Source organism: Corvus hawaiiensis, chromosome 7 (assembly GCF_020740725.1).
Source record: "Corvus hawaiiensis isolate bCorHaw1 chromosome 7, bCorHaw1.pri.cur, whole genome shotgun sequence".
NCBI classification, from domain to species: domain Eukaryota; kingdom Metazoa; phylum Chordata; class Aves; order Passeriformes; family Corvidae; genus Corvus; species Corvus hawaiiensis.
The window spans coordinates 29327583-29349412 of NC_063219.1; the positions used below are offsets into that span (position 1 = coordinate 29327583).

A 21830-nucleotide genomic window follows, 5' to 3' on the forward strand; every position below is an offset into this window, starting at 1 on the left:
CCTCCGACACCCCCGCTGGTGGAAACGCAGAGAGGGACGCGCTCCCTGCCCAATCCAGCCCGGCGGGGGCGGGGCTCTGCGGGTCGCAGCCTATCGGAGCCCGCGTGGGCGGCTCCCGCCGGTCCGGGCGGTGTGAGCGATGCTCGGTGCGGGCGGCGGTGGCGGCCCCGGGGCCCGCCATGGTGTGAGGCGCTGCCGCGATGAACGGAGCGGTCCCGTCGCTCTACGACCCCAAGGCGCGGGTGCTAAAGCTGGGGGAGAGCTTCGAGAAGCAGCCGCGCTGCGCCTTCCACACCGTCCGCTGTGAGTGCTGGGGTTGGGGCAGTTCTCGGGGGCTGTGGGGGTCGGGGAGGGGTTCGGCCGCCCGCGGTCCCCTGAAGGGCGAGGGGTGGCTGCGGCCATGCTCGGTGGCTGCCTCTATCCCGGGATTCTGGGGCGCAGCTGGGAGCTGAGTGCCGTGGAGTGCTGGTCCAGGATTTCGGGAGCGGTGCAGGTCTCAGTCGGTTCTGGGAGCACGTACGGCCATTGTAGCCAAGAGCTGCCCCTCGCTACCCGCTGGGCACTAAGTTCGCTTTTTATGCCTTTTCCATAGTGTCTGCCTGCTGTTCTGCTGTAAACCGAGCTAAGATGAACCTGTGGCTCTGCCCTCTTTCCTTGCGCTCAGTTTTAGAAGTTCCGTACAATTCAGCAATCAAAGGTTAAAGGCAGGCAGTGTTAATCACGGAGCCAGTACGCCCTCCCTGAGTACATAATTACCATCTAGAGAGGTGTGTGCTCAAAGATTCTGAGGGTAGCTAGGGAACAAATGCTCCCAGGATTATAGTCCTTGGTAATTTAGGACTGTAGCTTCTGGTTTTGTTGTCTGGTTATTTATAGACTGATATTCCCAAGCTTCATTCTCACGTATGTTCTCTGGAGAGTGTCCTGTGTGCAGGATGGGTAATGTGCTCTCTGTGAGCAGAGGGAACGGCACTTAGGCAGATAGTCTGCAACTGTGCAAGCGGAGGAGAGTGGAAAAAAGCTATAAAATGGATTTAAGCAAATGCTGCAATTTGAAATTTACCCTAATTTTAAAGAGGAGTAACAACCCCGTCTGGTACCTCCTACCCTTAGAGTTTCATGCTGACTCTTGTAATTTGATGATTTATTCTGAAATCTGTTTTGAAATCTCTCTTCCTTTCCAACAAATGAGACATAGAAACTGGCACGTTCATCAGTTCTATCAAATGCACATGCAGAAGAAATATCCTCTGATACCTGACGTTTTTCTTAACAGTTGAGTAAAGGGAAAACAGCTGCTGGTTAGAAGTTAAGATTAGAAGTATCAGTATCTTCATTTTCTAAAGTATTAACAACCCAGTGGCCACATATTAAAGCAAATATTCTCTGATTTGATGAGAAACTTTGGAACTGTTGTGCGCTTATTCCTGTAAGATGACATTTAAGGGTTTGTCCTAAGCAAGGTTAGCAGGGGCTGTCACCTGTGTGTGTGGGCTCCGAGCCTCCTGCTGCGTGCACAGCCCTACCCACCAGCTCCTGCAGCCTGGTTTTCCTGCCCGGTTGGTGTGCTGGCTGGAGCCATGCTTCCCAGCTGCGGTCTGTGCCACCCGGCCCGTGGCTGCAGGCCGAGTTATGGAACTGGGAAGCTCCCCAGCTGCAGGAATGCCGCCGCCAGTGACCAGCAGCGTGAGATGGGGCAGGCAGCCAGGCGAGGAGCGTGTGCTGTGGTGTGGCCATGCAGTGTGTGCCGGCCGATGGGTCCCCTCCGCCCTCATTCGGCGTTCGAGGCAGGGCACCGGCATCCCCGGGGTGCGAGACTGGCCCTGCCTCACCTGGAGCCGCGGGCTCAACCCCTCATATGTTATCACAGACCTCGAAGAGCCTCTTGATGCCATCCTGTCTCCCTAAATCGGCACAGGCAGAGTTTTGGCTGTAGCCTTTCCCAATTTATTTGCGGTGGAAATAATGCTTTGTAGGTAATGGTATGTACCAGACCTGCCATGCTGATGCCTGAACACATGCTCGTTTGCAATGTCTCAGAGTTTTGAAAAGGACCAGAAATGGATACCTTCTTTTGCTCAAAACTTATTTTAACTAGTACTTTAGATGCTGAAAAAGACAAAATGTAAATCAATGTTAAATTGGGAAGGAATTTCACTTGTAACAAAAAGAACTATACTGAAACCCCAAGTTTTCGTCCAGTTCTGACATGCTTGTTACAGTAAAGTCAGAAACAGAAAGAGGGATGCATATTGAGGGTTGATGTTGTTCTTTGCATTTTCAGTTACTTGTCTACATCTCCCATGTTTGGGATTAACATTTTCAAGAACTATTTATTGATTCTTCTGAAGATAATTATATGAGGATTTATCTTTTGAAATATAAGACAGCTTGTTCAGCCTTTTTATCCATTAAAACCTAAAGGTGTTTTCCTAATTTTAACCAAAAGATTTAAACACTTATAACGAATCCTGAGAAAAGCAGCTTGACTTTGAATTCTACTGACTTATGGAATGATCTGCTCCGGGGAATGGTAGATGATGGTAGATGATACACTAACAAAAAAGGCTTTTACTTAACAGCCTCCAACTGCAATTAAGTGGTGCCTACATTTATAAGATTCCTGAAAAGCCTGTAAATAATCTAGTTTGTTTTTATATTTAGATGACTTCAAGCCTGCATCTATTGATATGTCCTGTGAAGGAGACCTTGAAGTTGGCAAAGGTGAACAGGTGACAATAACGCTGCCAAATATTGAGGTGAGTTGGTGTGGCTGAAGAGTGGCAGGCTTAAGGGAATGATTTATTTTGTTGTCCTAAGTATATATCCTGACTATGGAAGGGCATAAAGTTTCAGTGCTGTTTCAGAGCTGCCTGTGTGACTTTTAGAGTAGAAAAACAATTGCTCTAAGAATGCAAGATTACAAAAGACACAAAGGTTAAACAGCTGCACTGTAACTTTAAGTGTATTTGCCACACTGGAAATATGCTGTAGGATGACCCAGAAGTGTTGTGTGCACAGAAAAGCTTCATGTGTATGTTGGCAGTGCAAGTTTCCCCCTGGTATTTATTGCTCTAGTGCAGTTCTAAAGCAGGAAAGACTGGAAAGGGAAAATTTACTACCTGCCATGCTTTACTGCTCTGCTGATACGGGAACTGAAACCCCTTTTGATGAGAGGAGTCCTAGAGAGAGTCTGCTTTCCTTGGGAAATAAGCATTTAATCAGTTTCAAACTAAGCTAAGCAAGTAAAATCCCATGCCAGTCAAACACCAGCTGCTTTTGGACATGGCTACTGTGAATCTAATTTGAATTAACCAGTAACATTTTTAATGGCTAGAAATGATCACTTGTAGTGAACTTGTCATCACTGATGGATTGTTGTTTCTAAGAAAAAAGACTACAGGAGTAACACTTACTGGACTTCTGATTCAATAGGGCTCAACTCCACCAGTGACTGTGTTCAAGGGCTCAAAGAAGCCTTACTTAAAAGAATGTATCTTAATTATCAACCATGACACTGGAGAATGTCGCCTAGAGAAACTTAGTAGCAACATCACTGTGAAAAAAACCAGGTGGGTGATTTACAGGAGAAACAACTGTGCTTTACTCATTATGAAAATCAATTTGTTAACGAGTCTAAATTGAGATATATTACTACACATTACTATTTTTAGGAAAACATAATTTTAGAAAGTACTTGGCCTTGTTCAAAGGAGTGAAAAGCCTGCTTTCTCAGCAAACTGACTTCATGTGTTTTGAGTCATGATGGCAGAAGAAATGGAAATTTATTTTTTTGTAACCAAAAGATGTTATATTATTGAAAGAAATAGTAACTATCTTCTGGTGTGTTTAGAGGGAGGAAAAAAATATCTGTTTGGCTGGTACTTGCCTACTGTCTTCTGACTTGTAAATGAGGAAATCTAAAAAAAAGAAAATTTTGTGACACTTCTCAGTAATTTTAATGGCTTTGTTTTCTCATACCAAGTTTTTAAATATTTTTTTTTTGCTGCTGAGTTCATATAAGTGATTTCCAGCAGAATTATTATTAAGTGATCCTTGGCAAGGGTAGCAAGGTATAAAAACAAATCAACTGACAGAGTGTTATAAAGTTATTAGCACTATATCAAAAAATCATTTTTAACACATTTATAGATGATATTAATAGTATAATATTAATATATTATGTGTGTTAGCATAGTAACTTACCTAAGAATCTAATGGTGCTATTTAGAAAGGCATGAGAAATAATTCCACGGTACCATATCCCCTTTATTCCTGCCTTTTTCCTTGTATCTTGCCTTCTAGTAATTAAAAATCTTTTCCTTTCACACACAGAGCTGAAGGAAGCAGTAAAGTCCAGTCTCGCATTGAGCAGCAACAGCAGCAAATGCGAAATGCAACAAAGGTTCCAAACAACGTTAAAAACTCTCCAACAAAAGAAAAAACATTTCCATCTTCTCCTATGGATGATATTGAACAGCGTAAGCTCCACTGGCACATAAGTTTCAGAAACTTTGCTGTTAACAAGCAATTAGTTTTTAAGAGGTTTTTGAGTGTGTGGGTTGTTTTTGTTTTGTTTTGTGTTATTTGAGAAGCAACTTTACTCTGATATGGAAATGGCCACTCTGGCTCAAGTGGGTAAAAGAGCAGTATTTGTAGCTTGCTAAGGTAAAAATCCAGCTGAACCATTAGGCTTTATAATGCCAAGGGTCCTGCTGTTCTCTGCTTGACTCTGTCTTCCACTGCTACTTTAATCAAGTATTTAGTTGGTTGTATTGTGGTACTGGAGCTAAGTCACTTCCATTTTGACATTGCTGTTTTTTCTTTCTGTGCACTCAGCAAACATGGGTTACAGTACCTTACAACTCAACATACAGTTTAAATTACCAGATAGAGCCTTGTGAAAAATGAGGTTCCAATGAAAAAGACAGCTAAAAACTTTCACAAATCAACCCTTGAGCAGTGCTGTGTACTGTTTCCTTGAGCGACTCTGGTTTAGTATGACACTCATATTTCACTTAATAGGAGGCCTTATTTCCTTTTGGAGGACAAGGAAGATGGCAGGTGGTAATTACTTGCTACAGAAATGCTGACAGGTGGCAGTTTCATTGACTGGAACTGACATCTGCTTCCTAAGTTGTTCTGAATTCCTTTTTAAACAGATTTTTTCAGACGTCTCATTATGAAGATGGTTTTTGTTTCCATTTTGGTCTTAAGCTCTGACCAGAAATCTATATGGCAGAACAGTACTAGAATGCATCTAAGGTTGCAAAGAGGAAGGAAAACTGGAGCACATGAAGTAAAATGATGCTTTTTCTAGGTGGTCTGTTCTTTTGGGGGGAGTGGTGGTGTCAAACATTAAAAGTCTCCAAAGTGGCTGCCAATGTACCTAACTCTTGTGTAGTGCCAGTCCAATTTTGAGTACTATTTAAAATGCAGAAAAATTGAAAAGGATGGTAGAAATATTATCAAGTCATCTAGTCCATCCTTCTGTCCTAAAGTCAGATTTCTGATATAACTTTTAACCTCTTCTTAAAACCTTCCACTGACAGATCCTTGTACTTGCTGGCAAGCCATTCCAGGGCTTTGCTCTCCTTACTGTTCGGATTCTCCTGTATAAATAGTCTGACAGCAAGCCTATTACTACTTTCATATTTATCATGCAAGTACACAAGTACAGACCAGATTACTGTGCTGCTTTTGAGCAGTCCTTCATGGACTTAAACTCCTCTGGTTTTCCCATTCTTTACGCAAAATTACACCAGTTGGTTTAATCTTTCCTTAGAAGTCTCCTTTCTAAATCTCTGATTTTTTGTCAGTTTTCTTTAGCTTTCTTGCAATGAGTCCAAAAACTTCCTGTAGTCCCTAAACACATCTACTGTTTCAACTAAGGTTTTAGCAGTGCTGACTTGAGCAAGAAGGCTGTCTTACAGGCACCATTCATCTTTATACACAAAGAACAAATAGTATCATGTCTGTAGTATCACAAGACCAAATAGTATCAAGTCATTTCTGCAACAGCATCGTGTGGTAGAACAGTGTGTAGGGATCCCCGGTGACTCTGGGACTCTTCAGAAGCGTTCCTACTTAATCGTTCTGCATCCCATGGTTGTGTAACTTACTATTCCTGCTTAGGTACGCTACCTGGAACTTGGTACTAACTTTGTTTTCTGGGGTGGGGGGAGCTCATTCTGCCATTATCCTCTAGTGTATGTACAGCTCTTCCTTCACTGGTTAAAAGTACTTAATTTAAATTCTGTCTGATTAAATTACATCAAAATTCAAGGCAGAGATCTTATTTCTCAGCTTTTGGTATTGGCCATTCACTTAAATTTTTTCTTATATTAGACATTGCTTAGCAGGAAGTGGAATTAAATGCTTATGACTTGAGTGGTGTCTTTCAGTTAGGTGTCTTACACCTCCAGATGTGTGGTAGATCATATTATCTTATACACATCCTTAGCAAAAGAAGGATGCTTAGATGCTTCCAATTCTTACTTTTCTTCTGCTTCCCTTATCTTTTTGCTTATGTTTGAGTAGCCCAGTCTTTTATTGTTCTTTCTTTCCTAGCATTGGGTTAATTTGTCCCTGTAGCCATTGCTGCACTATTTCAGGTGTCATTTTTCCTGAACACCATTTTCTTTTAGACTGGCCTTTGGTAAAACTGGCCTTTCCTTTAGACTGGCCTTTGATAACTCAGAGTCTGTTTCATGGAAGTTTGTGTTAAAGATTAATTTAATTAATTTTTTTCCCTCTCCTTTCTTTTAAACTGTGCACTGTCTTGCATCTCAGTGACTTTCACCTTCAACCTATTCTGTATTGGGTAAATTTGAAGTGAGATGAGCCACTCCCCTACTTGCTTTATTGTGTCGGCTATATCACAGCTGTTCCTGAAGTATTCTAAGAGCTTGTAAGACCATCTTAAATGTCTAGGTACTTACAGTCTTGAATAGTGATGAACTTCTGCACCATAACTCCTCAAGTCCTCCCTCCACCATGATTCAGAGGTCTGTTTCAGACTTCTCTCAGCACTCATGTTTTGCACAATTATTATGTGTACCTTTCTGCAAAGATTAACTTCCTCTGGATGTTGGTCTTAAGCTAATGTATGTCAGAAATCCATACTGTGCAGCATTATTCGCTCCTCCAAATCTATAATGAAATGAGGATTTGGAGAAACCTTCCTAATATGAACTTTGGATGGTTCTTTTGGATATTCTTCGTGCTTAACTTGATTTTGAGCAAAATGTCACATGGTCCAAACAACTGTATTGATTGTAATGCTGAACTGCTGGGAGGCATTTTGGGTGCAGCTGCAGACATCTTACAGTCACTGATCTGTGTAACTGCAGTTTTTAGTCAGTGAAAGCCATCTTTTGGGGTGCTAAGGAAAACACAGAACATTTTCTGCTAGTTGCAGAAATTAAAGGCTGTGTGGGATGCATTACCCCATGGAATGTGGGGTTAAGCATTCGGGTTCACAGTCACCCTTGTTCTAACACTTGGCTTAAAAGGGAGCTCAAGCTATGAGAGAAGAAAATCACTTGACAGGCTGGATAGTCACTTGTGCCCTTTTCTTTGTTCTGGAGAGTTTTGGTGGGCTTGGTCTGGGTTTTTTTTAAGTCGCTGTAGTGTGTGTGCCTGATGTCTGTTGATTTTTTCCTTTTTCCCTCTTCCTTATATTTCAATTATGATGAATGTAAACTGAGAAACAAATCATATTGTTTGCAGAGCTAAAAGCAGAAGCCAGTATCATGGACCAGCTGAGTAGCTCTGACAGTTCATCTGACTCTAAAAGTTCTTCGTCCTCTTCATCAAGTAGTGAAAATAGTTCTAGTGATTCTGAAGATGAGGAAATGAAGCCCTCTCTTCCTATGTCGATGCCGTATTTGCAGCCTCAGCCTACTGTGTCTGCCATACCACAACAGGCTGTTCCTGACAAAGATGCCAGTCATAACAGATCCCAAGAGAGCAGTGGTCATATGATGAATACACTACGTAAGTACAAAGGCTGTTCTTTTCTTAGTGCACAATTCCAGACATCAAGATTCTGAAAGGAAACCATATTGTTTTTAAGTATGTCTCTGTTATAATTAAAACTGTGGGAAGTGATGCTAGGGTTTGATTGTTCAGCAGCAGGCTGAATTAGACACTGAGCTAGAAGGTCTGTGGTTCACAGAGATATTAAATTAAAGCTGAAGCAGTTGAAAATATTTCCTATTCTGGCTTCCTCCCAGTTCTATACATTGGGACTGGAGAACAGTAATTTTGTATTGAAAATACTTGAACTAACAGGGCACTCCCTAAACATATGCTTATAATTTCTTGAATAGAACTATGGGAAGGATACTATGGTTGCAATGCTCTGAGTTACAGAAGAGATGGTGTATTCTTAGCTGTGTCAGTTACTATTCGTGGCAGTGTTCCACTGGCCAACATGGCAAAACTGTCCTTTACATATAAGGAAGGAGGTGATCTTCTTTCAGGTGATATTATCTTATTCTGCCCATTCAGGCAACTGAAAATGTAATTTGAAGAGTAGCTGTGATGTTCAAGAGGGGTTGCTGCACAGCCTGGAATTGAATGCTCAATGTATTCAAAAAAAGGAGAGTTTGGAAAACAGTCACATAAAAAAACCCCCCACTAGGTAGAGAAACTTAAGTTCACTACCTAAATAACAGGAATACTCAGACATAGAAGTGAGTATTCAGCTATGGTGACTCTTCCAAAATGATTACATTTTTAATTAGCTCCTTAGCTGTTGGCTCTTGGTTTGAAGAGATTTCCATCAACCCTGGTTTGCAGCCTAAGATCTTTATGGTTTATCATTTCTATGTTATACTGAACTTTTATACTGCAATTTTAGACTGGCAGATCTACTTTTATTTCAGGTCTTAATGGATAACTTGAATGGGATTTTTTTTATTTTTTCTTTTTGTTTTTAGCTAGTATTTAAATACTTAAATAATCTGCATTGGTATTTAATTATGTACTGCATTAACAGATAAGATCAGACTGAAAAGTCCTGTGACTTCATGTGCAGAGAACTAAATGCTGCTTTCATTTTACTGTCACTGCAGAGAACAATGTCTTCATGTGTACAGTTTGCATAACGTTAGAGTGCCACTTACTTCAGCCCTTACTCACAAATGCGATTCCCCATTCTCCATGCTTTAAATAAAACTATTATGAAAATGTGATTAAGCTCTATCGCCGGTGACAGAATCTCAGCTGGCAAAGCTTCCAGTGAGAAATACAAGTACAGGTGACTAAGTCCACCATTTCCAGCATAGGGAGAAAATGCTGCTTAAACCATGACGACGTCAAGACTGTTTCAGGGAAAGTTGGTGGCTTGATGTTGTTCCACATCCATGTTGACAGGTAGAACCTCTGCCTGTAACCTCAGGCCTCTTGAGCTTGTCCAGCTCTTGAGATTAATGCCATTTACTTCTATTATGGTTAGAGATTTGTTACTGCTTAAAACGATTCCATCCCCAACTTCCAGTGCAGTTAACACTTACAAGACACTTCCACTAGTTAAAGATCAAACCAGCTACTTCCAAGGAGATTGCTTTTCTCTAGCTTTGTTGCTGAGGGAATTTGGCAGGAGAGTGAAACCTGGAGAAACTAAATGGATAGCACATTGTTCTACTTTGAATGGCAAGAGTTCTCAGTCAGGATTTTGTACAGTCATTTCTTCCATCTCAAGGTTTTGCAAAATTAAATATTGAATCAACAAATGTCAGCACAAGCTGCTTGCTTGTCTAATCTTGCTTTGAGGTGTGCGTGCTCATGTCTGTGACTAGTTTTGTGCACCTCTGTAGAATCAGAGCCATACTGAGTAATTAGTGAAGTTGTTCTTTGACTTTCTGTGTGCAGGGAGAAGGCTGGGGGAAGCTTAGAGAGCAGAGTTTTATCTTGCACGTAGAAATTATACAGGTGAGATTTTGTAGAATTTGGAAAATGGAGGAAGTGGTGTCTAGAGCATGGTAACCAAATACTTCTGTCAAATACATATGTACCTCTTCAGGAATCTGGGGCTCAAGACTGCCCCTCACTCCCAGAATACTGTTTCTTCCCCTTGCTACCTTGAGAAGATGGTTATATAGGCTCACAACTTGCCGTATAACGAAGTCTGTAAATGGTGGCACTAATAAATCTGTTCTTTATGAATATTTGATCATATGTTGCTTTATATCTACTTTTTGTTTAAACAAGGGTTATGTTAAACAAAGTAACTTTCCAAAGAAAACCTAGCACAGATGGGCTATTCTGGGGCCTTGTGTTAGGTACTTAGTATTCAGCAGAACTTCACTTTTGATACTGGTACAAACATAGCTGTTTTACTTTGTCAAGTAATAATTTTCCCTTACATTAGTTTTGTGTTGGTGTGACCACTAAGATCTGTGAAGCAGTGATCACTCCTATGAGTTTCCCTGTCCCCTATAACTAGCAAGAATTCAGTTGAGTATATTATATTCACCGATTTAAAAACTTAGGAAATACTGTAATTTGCAGTGCAATCTATTTCCCCAACTAATATTGCTAATAAGCAACTGGCACCATGAAAGCAAACAATTCAACAGCTCTCCCCCCCTTCATTGCTGCCTCGTAAGTACAATAGTCTAGATGTTTCTTCATGGTCCTCATTAAATGAACTTTCTATCTTTGCACCAAATCCATCTGAAAGCCACCAGCTCTAGATTGTGCTATTTTGCCCTCTCTCTGAAGGTGTTTTTTGGAGGTAGGGCTGCAAAAATGAGGCAGAAAGTTTAGCCTGAAGTAAATCCCAACATATTAATTCTGACTCTGGAACTTGGAGTTCTTGCTTTTCCTATCTGCTGGTTTTCACAAGCATTGGTATTTTTGGCTGGTGTTACAGGGTTTGTGTAATTTCTATTAACTGTGTTGAAACAACCTTTGAAGGCTGCAGAAACACTATTTGGAAGGTTATCTTCTTGTTCACACTCCCTATCTTCTCGTAAAGTAGGTACTGCATAACAGGGCTGGGATTTCTAAGAATTCACTGTAATTCTCCTTTGAATGATAAATACATGAGTTTAATTTACCAATACCATTTTCTGTCTTGAAAGATTTTTTAGGATATTACATTGTTCTGAATAATTATTGACAAATAACTTGATTTTGTTCTTTCTAAATTGCTTTTTAAATTTATCTTAAAATAATATGGCTGTAAATATTTTCTCTATATAGAGGATTGGAAACAAAAAAATTATCAACACTAATACTTTAAAGATTGCTGGAAACAGCCATCTTCACTATTCTTTTCTTATATAAAGTGTTTTTGTTGTTGCAGAGAAGCATGTACCACTTTCTAAGCTTTAGTGATGACACAGTGGAAAACAAAGGAAGGCTAAATGTGGCCATGTTAAAGACTCCAGTGTTCTGGAAGAAATGATACGCCTGAGAACAAAAGATCCAATCTGAGTGTCTTGTGGGGTTTACCCCCTTGAGGTTACTTTTTCACCCATCTGCAAAAGGGATCTGTGAAGGGTGCTGCAGCTGAGGAAAGGGCATGTGAAAATAGTGTGTTGACTCATTTTTCTCAGTTTCAGTGATTTTTCTTTTGTTTTCAGGCCATTTCTGCACAACCTGAGATGAGTTTTTTTTCTTTTGTAATGGTTGTTTGGCAAGGGAGGTGTGGATAAAAGCATACCAGTTGGAACAGACTCCTAAAAACGTGTGGGAAGTTGCTAGATATGATGTAGATTGTGTAGAGCATGCTGCTGTATTTTTTGTTACTTATCTGTCATCCTGGGAAGATTCCCTCCCTCCCACCCCCTGAGCTTATGGACATCCAGGGCGAGCACAGTGTAGTCTTTTTACTTCCTCATTTTGAAATATATATAGAGAGAGAGCCACCAAATTAAAGTGCTGTGTAAAATTCCTTTTGATGTTTTGTTTGCTCACTTGTTCCAAAACCAGTTTGAAATAGTAGGTCACTGATACATCTTTAAGTGGTATGTCAAAGAGCTGCTCTTCTTGATTGAGACACCACTTTGTTTTCAAGCACAGCTGAGTAGCATTCAGATGTCTTTCAAAAAAACCCAACAACTTGTTTTTCATAAAACTGCATTCACCAGCAGTTTTTCCACTTGTGAAGCATGAAAATGTGGGTGGCAGAGATAGCTAGGTGTTGTCTTTTGTGATCTGGTGATATTAAATAAATGCTCTTGTGCAAATAAGCTAATGGCTTCCTTGCCAAGATTTTAAAATTGTAGAAAAGTGATATCTCTAAGGTTCTTCAAAGGGGAGTTTGGTTCTACACCTATTTACTCTTTTATCATAAAATAATTTGGGTTAGAAGGGACTTGAAAGATCATGTAGTCCAGCTTCCCTGACCTGTTTGGTACTAGCTTTTGTAAGCCTTAATTGGGAAAGGCAATACCTTGAAAGAAAATTATTTCCTTGAAAATGACTAATCTATTGACTCTTTCTCTTCTAGGAAATGACTTGCAGCTGAGTGAATCTGGAAGCGACAGTGATGACTGAACAACTTTTTGGCCTTAAATGTATCACCTTTTTTTGCTAAATATGTCTTAGCATCTGTTTTGCACTAAGATTAGATTACCAGAGACTGGAATGAATGTCCTCAATTTTGATAATAGACATCCTAATTTTCTACTGACACATCATGTCTATAATACAGCAGCATTGATATCCTGTCAGTGCTATGGTTATGTGTTTATCTTTCAAATTACTGTATTTACAGTAAAATTGTGTATGATCTGATTTTGATTATTTTTGCCTCAGCCACCTGTTTTACTTGAAACTGATTTGTAACAGCTAGTTACTTTATATAAATAGCTATGGAATGGAGAAATTTCTGATATTTATGGAGGCAAGTTTCCTTCCTATCATTTAAATGCTGATCTCACAACTTTGACTTGGAGGGAGTGAAAGGGAGAACAACTAAATGAGGTCTGCTGTGTCAGCTACACTTTTTGTTCAGTTCACAGTTCATACCTTTAAGGAAACTGCTGAATAATGTGGTCCACTAGTGCAGTTACAGTTTACAATTGTTCAACACATTGCTGAATTATTAATTTCATTGTATTATGGGACTTCGTATTTCTGAGCCTCAAGATTCCTAAGGGAACTTATCTATTCTCTGCCTTTTTTATGTAACTTGACTAGGGCGGTCTTTTTACAACCTTTTTGTATCTAAATGTAGGTAACTGCAGAGACAGCAATGAATTTCCTTCATTTAATTCTGTAATGGAAGTCAGAAAATTTCTTTGTAGAAGTATAAAAGTAATTTAATAAAGCAAATATTTATCATTTTCATGCATCAGATGCCGTTTTTACTGCTTATGAATTCGATTTTCTACCTAAAGTAGTCGTGCCAGTGAAGGGGTCAGGCAAAGAAATAAAGCATTGAAATAGTAGCTAATAAGGACTCTCCACCCTGTCTACAAGACTGAAATGTTTGTTGCTTTTGTTACATGAGCTGACCCTTAGTAAGAGCTTGCCAAAAGTTTATGGTGATGTAACTGAATGTTTATTACAGATTACATTCAAATGCCTGTGGAAAGTAATACTGTAGTATTAGACAAGAAAAGGTCTTATTTCTTCCACATTTGAAATTATGCTTCAAGACCTGAAGAACGGGGGATCAGACTCCAAATTTCATCCTGTAATTTGCTATTGAAGAGTTTTGTAACAGTAGCAAATGTCTGTAGGGTGAGGTCTGACAAGATAAGTCTCCTCAGTCTCACACAGAAGTCTCCTTTGCTGGATTGCAGTGACTGGGTCACAGCTCTGTGTCTAAACGGTGAGGGTTGAATCCCATATGTCAGCCCGAATGCGCAGACATGGAAAAAAATGCACACTCAGTAAATGTATACAATAGCTGGTACTAGAGGAGCTTATCCCAGTAATATATGGGAAATGCTGCTTTCCAATGCTTCCATACCTTGTGCTCTGCACTAAATCACAGCTCATTAGTCTTCTGGCTTCCTAAAGTTGGTATCATAAGAAGCAAAATGTTCTTGTGTTTATACTCAAAGGAAAAAGCTCCAGTTAGCAGCCATGGGCGAGCAGGTGTTAGAGAAGGGCTAATACCCAACCTTGAGGAAAGATGCTATGTAATAACCCCGGTAAGACATTTTAAACTCTTGAGGGAAAGGGTACTGAGGGCTCTGATGGATCCTAGCTGTTGTGTGGGAACTCTAGCGGAGTACCTGACTCTCTTGGCACATGCTGCTGATAAAAGTCTACTAGGGCAGTGTGAGGAGCTGAGATGTTGCTCCTTCACACTAAGGAGCAGCCCTGTGTGCTCAATAAAGGGGTGCATGATAATGCAGTGTCCTGAACTGTCTTCTCTTTGCCTTCCACTGTCCCCAGTGGTTTATTTACATCAGCCTTCCCTTAGGATGATGCTAAATTCTAATTCCAGCCAGAATTTTTCTGAATAACAGGGCATTCCGGATGTACAGAGCAAGCAGATGTGTGGAAGTACTGAGCAGGCCACAGTCTAAAACATGCAGAGCACATGTATTCATGGATTATAATCATCCTTCAGTGATAAAACTGTTGTGTGCAATCTGTATATAACTGCCTTCACAGGTATATATGTGCTTAAATATAGCTCTGGGAGTAAAGAAGATTTCCAAGTTCCTGGGTCTCAGGACTGTAACTAAGCTTGTGCTATCTTTAGGATTTGATCTTTGGGTTGAAAGCTTTCTAGGAAGAGAAGAATGTTAGTGAAGCTTTTGTATAGTGTGTAGTAAAGAGTGGTGAGTAGCCAGTCTGGCATTTTGTCAAATGCACAATTGTGATAATTCAGGAAAGCTTCCCTTTAAGTAACATGACAGGAGATAAGATTCTCTAACAGTTCTTGGAGAGAGAAGGGGAAAAAGATAACATGTAAATGCATTAAGGAATAAAGCTTTGCCTGCTATTTCCAGCCCAAATATATGTGATTGGCTCCCCCATTATCCATGTACCTGTCAAACTTTGGCAGGTGAGCTAAGGAGCTTGTTCAGCCTCTTGGCATGCAGTGGACTTGTCAAGAGTCTCATTTGGGACTTGCAGGGGCATTTCCTCCCCTAAGGCTTGGGTCGTGTGCCCTGAGCGGTGTTGAGCCTCCATATCTCCTGCTGCAGGTTGTTCCCAAATGGCAGGAGTGAGAAGGGGATTGCATTGAGATTTAAAAGCAACTTCCCTTTTTTGGACCCTGATTTGAAAATTCTGTTCTTCTCCCTTAAAAGCAGTTTTATTCATGTGATATTAATTTAACTACAAAGTAATAATATCAGTAACAGCTGTAAGTTTCATGAGCACTGTTCCTACAACCTCTGAGTACCTCTTTCAAAATGACTTGAAATACATCTGGTTCTATCTTGCTGCTTTCAGTTACGTCTTTACATCCAGAGGTTTAAAGCATTTGTATGTGTATCTCTAAGCAGCAGATACATTTGAATAATATTTTGAGACATTATATATTTTTCTGTGACATTATAATGAAGCTATTGTGTATGTTTTGGATTTGAAGAACAGCTGCTTATCACTTCTATTGATAAATCAAAACCACCTTCCCAATGCAGCTGAAAACTTGAGAAATTTTAGTCTTCAGTGCTAAGGACCACTGCAGCCCCAGTTCACCTGCCCCTTCTCTCTGCGTGGCATGTGGTACAAGCACAGTTTGTCTGGTAGCTCCTTCACAGTTGCAGTATTCAACCCCCGTTAAGTCCTGAAATGGGGATTAAGTGTGCTTTCCAATTGTACCTACCTTGCCTGGCAGCTTCCATTTTTTTAAGAACTCTGTCCCACTCTTGTTTTTCATGAATGCTGCCCTGGGGCATGTGGAGAGGTTGAGGTCATCCCTTCAGGGTAGCTCTGGCACCCCTGTATTCCATGATAAACACTGGGATTGCCATTTACTTGGGGTTTTCTGAAGGCAGGATATAATAATTTTTCAGATTAAAGGACTTTACTAAGTCACTTCTGTGCTAACAGACAGTGCATCACCTTCAGAACAGAACCACAGTATTTTTAGGAATTATTTGTTGGGTCTTTCTTGATGGATTTCTGGGGAACCAAATATGAACAGATCATCTCAGATAATAGTTTGATTTGGTACTCAAGACTTTGATCCACAAAAATCGTACCATTTCGGGCCAACACTTTTTATTTTCTTTAGAACTTGTACAGGAAGGTTTCTGAGCACAGCCAAGCAGACTGTTGAATCCTCCTTAAACGGAAGAGATGAGGATGCATAAGCTGGACAGAAATGAAGAAGCTCGGAGGAAGAAACAGAAGATAACTTGGGTCATGATGGTTGATAGGCTGAATGCTTGCAGTACATGTGAATTCCTTCTCTCACCACTTTTTGAGGTCATTCAGCCAACCACATAAGGTGCTAAAGACAGTCTTAAGTACGTATGGGTTTCAGACCAGCTTTTTGAGGACATGTAAAAAGAAGAATGAGGAAGAATAGTTTTGAATATTGTTAAAATACATATTCTTGCTGCTTTGATGGAGGTAAGGGAAATGTAATAAGAAGGTGAAGATGCACTGAAATGTAGAGAAAAAAAGTGAGAAATGATAATTTCTTTCACAGTTTAGACCTCAAATATGATAGGAGTAGTCATCCACATCTGAGGGAGGATGTCTCACCTATTAATCTGCCCAGTTCAATGAAACTGCAGTAACAGCTGGTTGTTAACTGGTCAGCAGTAGCATCCCAAGGCAGCAGCTCCTTGCTTACCAGATACATGCACAGGAGTGGCCTGAAGTAGTGAAAGTATCTAAAGAATCTGTTACTGTGGGGTTTACTTCCCCACCTGTGGATTCTCATGATGGAGAAAAGCTCCTGAAGGGCAGACTCAGAGCTCAAGGCTTTTGTTGGCATGGAGAACGACTCAGCTCCTAAGCAGAGATCCCAACTTCATACAGGGTTTGTGTAAAACCAGTGCCACATCTGCTGGGAACAGGGCTTGGGCTCTAGTTGTTTCTGTGGTTTTCTAAATCCATAGAAGAAATGAGTGTGCTCTCAGATTTTCCTTCTCTGAAAAGCAAATCCCTCTGCTGTGGTAAGGAAGGAATGGAGGTTAGAGGCAAAGATGAAGGAGCCTTTCATTCAACAGAGCAGGCTTTGTTGATGTACAACACATACCTGGTGAGTTAGCTGCTGAGACCTCTCTTGACTCGCTTTGAACAGGGGCCCTTGTTACAGAACCTGTTCTCCATCTCTCATCTCCCATGCGCTGAGCAGCTTGGCTTGTTCTCGTAAGTGCTTACGCATGACAGAGGATTACTTGCTCTGTCTAAGAGATGAGGCCTTCTTCATGCTGTTATTTAAAGTTTAAAGAAAAGTGGAGTGTCTTAAAAAGGTAATTAAAGAAGACCCAACAGCAGCCCAAACTCTTCTTTAATATCTTTAGTTTCACTTCCACATGCTGTGTATCTTGTTCTACCAGTTTCAATGCTCTTGCAAAACAGTTGCACAATGGCTTCCTTTCAGCAACCAGCAGAATTAAACTTGAGCTCACTTAATTGGATGTACCTTTTCTAATATGTGCTGAATTTCCAATAAACTCTGCAGACCCCCCTTTTCCTTGTGCCTTTTCATTGCTATGACTTTTGGAATAAATACTCATGGGCATCCTCATATACAGCTCCCAGAGGGACATGGGAGCTGGTTGTAGCATGAAAATACCAACTCATCCCTTATCCAATTATCTTTTTTATGCCTCTCTGCACATTGGCAATTTCTGAAAATATTTAGGCATTTACCAGAGTTTTGATCCAAGTGTTCACGGTAGTATTAAAAAATTTCCCACTGTGAAGTGTTTCTAAAAGCTAAGGCTGTTTTAAAGGCCAATGTCTGATTGAAATTCCCCCTTCAAATAAAAACATTTTTGTGCCAGTTTGCTGGAATAATGAGGGCACAACAAACTATTTTGGAATTATCTGTCCTTCAGTGATTCTGCTGGAAGTGTTTGTGTACCTTATGATCCTCTCCCACCACAGTGTGGAGTAACTTCCATTCCCATGCTGCACAATGATCTGGGCTTTTGGGGTTTTTTTGTTTCTTTTTTTTTTCCCCATGTGTGAAAGCTGACATTTAGCTAACACTTTACAACTGCTTTTTTTTAGAAATGCTGGTCATCAAAAATGTTTGCCAAATGTGACCTGAATGCAGGTGGGGAAGACTCCATGCAGATTATCAACTACACTTGTGTTACTCCCTTGTTTGAACTCTTTCTCCCCTTACAAGCCAGACTTCGCCTAGTAGCCTTCACCAACATGGTGTTTGTCAAGGACAGTGATCATCAGTGGCCATGGCTATGTTTAACTGAGGATGCAAGACCGTTAAGCTATTTAAGAAGTTCTTTCCACAATGATTACATTTTAGAAAGTACCACCTGGAAGCAGTGTACTGAGCTTAGTGGGGACTTTTTATCCCCATTAATTTGTAAAACAAAATGACTGCTAAAAGATTAGAACCCATCCCTGCCTTTGTACTTTCCATTTGACTCCCTCCTGGTGATGAAACAACAGCTACTTACAGGTGAATAAGTCAGGGCCCCAAGAGAGAAACTTGTTAAAATTTTAATAATGTCTTGCCTATATTTATAATTCTGTAGGGATGAGCTGAGCTGAGCAAGCCAAAGAATCTGCCGTGTTACATCAGAGCCTTTGATCCAAATGCCCTCCATGGTGGAAACAGTACATGCTCATGCTGCACAAATCTCCCTAAATCCAAGAAAAATTCATGTGAGATTGTCTGTGCTGTACTGCAGAACGACTGCTGCCAGGTAACTTCAGCTGCTGTTCAGTGGGAACAGCTTTGTGACGGGAGGCTGACAAACCCCCAGTGTCCATGGGAATGCAATGATGGATTGATCTGCTGCTTCCTGGGGCTTTGAGAGCAACACCCAGGCAGGTGCATTTGTTACTGGAAGGGCTGAGGCTACAAACTGCTCCCTGCTGTGTGGTAGCTGTGAGTCTCCTGGGTCTTATCAGCAGCTCACACCACACAGAGACCTCCTGCCTGATAGAGATGCTCAGCTGCGAGAGGCTGCCTCACAGCTGCGTTTTCTTCACCTTGTGCTTCTTTGACAAGAAGTATGGGCTTTACAGATGGTAAATTTGTTTTCCAAGCTAAATGAAAACTGTAATTTCAAGCTTGCTTGCCTTGGCACTTCTCACAGCTTTCTAATTTACAGGGATACTGGCAGGGTGCTCAGCGGGGAGGGAAATATTTTGGTCATCCCACAATAAGGTGAGGTGACTGTTCCAGGTAGTGCAGTGGCTCAGCAGCAGGGCTCCTCACTGCTGGACTCTGCTCAGGTGACAGAGCCACACAATTTAACACCCAACCAGCTTGTTGTGCTACTACAGTGTTTCCAGACTGCCACAAACCCAGTTCCAGTGAAATCAGGCCACCTGGCCTCACAGGTTTCTTTTCCCCCATGCTATCATGAGCTTCCCTCCTCCCTTCTCATGCAAGAGAGTATTTATGCCATGAGTCTCTCACTCTACTCTTCATGTAGCTACTCTATATCGTTCGAGCTGATGTAACAGTATTTTACATCATTGCTATGCCTCTTCTGACAAAGGAATGAGGCCCAGTCTTCCTAAAAAGGTGCCCATTTTGAAGCATAAAGAACATCTCAGAAGGGAGACAAGCCTTGAGAACCACACCAGGTAGCCCTTTTCCCTCTGGGTCTGAGTTAGTCACACATCCAAGCTCACAGTCCTGTCAGGACATAACCCACCCAGCTGCATGGTCTCCCAGCCTCCAGCACTACTGCCCATGAAGAAAGAAAAATCATAAAGTGTAAATGTTTGAGTCACAAACAAAGGCTGGGTGAGTAGGTTTAGGTGAGGCTGTGCTGACTAACCCATCCCAACAACAGGCAAGTATTGCTCCCAATTTGTCCTGAAGGAAATGGATCTGGCTGTGTTAAAGCTCAAGGTGGTGTTGAAAGGTGCAGAAACATTTTAACTGATCCTGGGCCACCCTGCCAAAATGATATCCCAGGCCTGGATCTGTCTGGATTTACACAGAGACAACACAAAATCAGTGATAAAAAGCAAACTAGGAATATATCATTGTTGCTCTTGCATCTGACAGTCAAATCCCTTGAGGCAGAAACAACTTATGTGTGGCCCAAAATGACTCATTAGGAGCTGTTTCAAACAATTGGTGTCTTTGTATTGAAAAAGCAAGTCCTGATGAAACTGGCAAGGACAAAATTTCAGATTACTTTATACTCTGCTTTGTAAAGCTGTACTCAGGGTTAATGACAGTTTAGTACTAATTGTGTATCTCTGGCAATTTGCAGAGAGACATTTGTCTGACCAGAATCTTGTTCCTGCTTTTAACATTGCTAGTTCTTGAACAACAAAACAACTGGAAATTAGAGCACTCCTTTCTCAAATGACTTTATCTGAGCTTTCAGGGTATGATAAAATTAAGTATTTAACTGTGAGGCCCTCTATGGAGAGTGTAAAATTTGTATGTCCCCAACCATAGGCACAGTGTAGCCTCCCCCAGACTAGAGTGTGATGGCTGTTTGCTAGCAACCAGCAGAGCCAAAAAAACTCCTTGGAGCAGCAGGCTGGCACGGGGCTGTGAGGAAACAAGATGGTCAGGGCACCTTTAGCAGTAAAGCAGCTTACCTGTTCAGTCACACTAACAAGCAGATGCAGAAATACAAAAGTGAGGCTTCTTATCACAAGCAACATGTGTGAGCAGGGTCTGAGACCTGGCTGCTTTGAATTTCCAGGAATTAGCTGGTAATGCATTAGCTGTGTTAAGATAAACCCCTGTGTTGGCAAGGCCTGCTGTTAACTCTCCTTTGTGCGTGTGTGTGTGCGTGTGCTGAGATACAGATAGCTCTGAAGAAAGAGCATTTGCTGCTGCAGATTCTGGTCTCAGCTTCAGCAAGATAAAGACAAGTCTTACGCAGCAATTGTTCAGTGAAGGCCACTTGTTCAGTGCAAGGGAGAAATGGTTGATAAACTTAATTTCTCATTTACAGTGGCTTTAACTGCCCTAGAGAAGGAACATGGATTTTAAATTCTGACCATTATTTAAATTAATTGCAAAATTCTAACTGACTTCCACCTGATTAAAATGACAACTTGAATTTACAAATATCCAAGTGGCTTTCTTCAGGCATGGAAAAGTAATTTCCAGGAGGGTTCAGTAAATGCCCAATGACATCTGCAGCCCCTGTTCTCAGCTTATTTTGAATGACTGGTGTGGTTTGATTGGTCTTTCTGTACTTCACTCTTCTACTGATTACCAGCAGGACTGCTCATCCCTATGCACTAGCACAGCTGGACTGTTGGTGGGAAGAGAGTAAAGAACCAGGGAGCATCCCTTCTCCTGGAGGTTTTGGTGCCTGGACGTGGGTTGAGCTAGAGCTGCTCCTCAGCATAGAGGAAATTTAAATTGAAGCCGGATTTTTTTTTTTTTTTAGTTGCAATTAGAGGACACCCCAATTGGTAAACATGCTTGTATTTCATGTGCTTGAAGGTTTCCAAAAGCCTAAACTTGGCATGCCGAATAGTTCAACCTATTTGACCAGACTGACCCCCAGCTCTGGTTTGTGCCCTCTCTGGGCAAACCTTTGCTTAAGTTTCAGTTCCTTCAGATACACAGTTTTCCAGGAGACTGTCTTTCCCCAAAAAGCTAGAGTCAAATATGGGTGACATGCATACATAACTTTCCTTAAAACTGGTAATTCAGCGCATGGCACTGGGCGAGCAGTTTGTGGCATTTGTGTGCAAGACAAGAGATGGTGCTGTGTTCAGGAATAGTTTGACTCCCTGGACTTGTGGTTTGCAAG

General features: G+C 41.1%; 1 protein-coding gene across 2 annotated transcripts; it reads left to right on the top strand.

Moving 5' to 3' along the window:
• Positions 1 to 117: 117 nt before the first annotated feature.
• EAF2 (ELL associated factor 2) lies at positions 118 to 13312 on the top strand. Of its 2 annotated transcripts, XM_048309881.1 has the most exons (6): positions 118 to 303; positions 2665 to 2759; positions 3436 to 3572; positions 4336 to 4481; positions 7732 to 7998; positions 12467 to 13312. In XM_048309881.1, exons 1-6 carry the CDS (start codon positions 201 to 203, stop codon positions 12511 to 12513), a joined length of 795 nt encoding a protein of 264 aa, XP_048165838.1. In that variant the 5' UTR covers positions 118 to 200; the 3' UTR covers positions 12514 to 13312. The 2 variants fall into 2 exon arrangements, with proteins under 2 accessions (XP_048165838.1, XP_048165839.1); XM_048309882.1 differs by lacking the exons at positions 118 to 303; positions 3436 to 3572 and having other exon boundaries at positions 2681 to 2759.
• Positions 13313 to 21830: the final 8518 nt, after the last annotated feature.

What these genes read in the sequence shown, in the direction of transcription:
- EAF2 (XM_048309881.1), top strand. Translation starts at nt 201, where the DNA reads ATGAACGGAGCGGTCCCGTCGCTCTACGACCCCAAGGCGCGGGTGCTA. An exon ending in CGCCTTCCACACCGTCCGCT is followed by an intron (nt 304 to 2,664) that starts GTGAGTGCTGGG and finishes TTTTATATTTAG; the next exon opens with ATGACTTCAAGCCTGCATCT. An exon ending in TCATATGATGAATACACTAC is followed by an intron (nt 7,999 to 12,466) that starts GTAAGTACAAAG and finishes TTTCTCTTCTAG; the next exon opens with GAAATGACTTGCAGCTGAGT.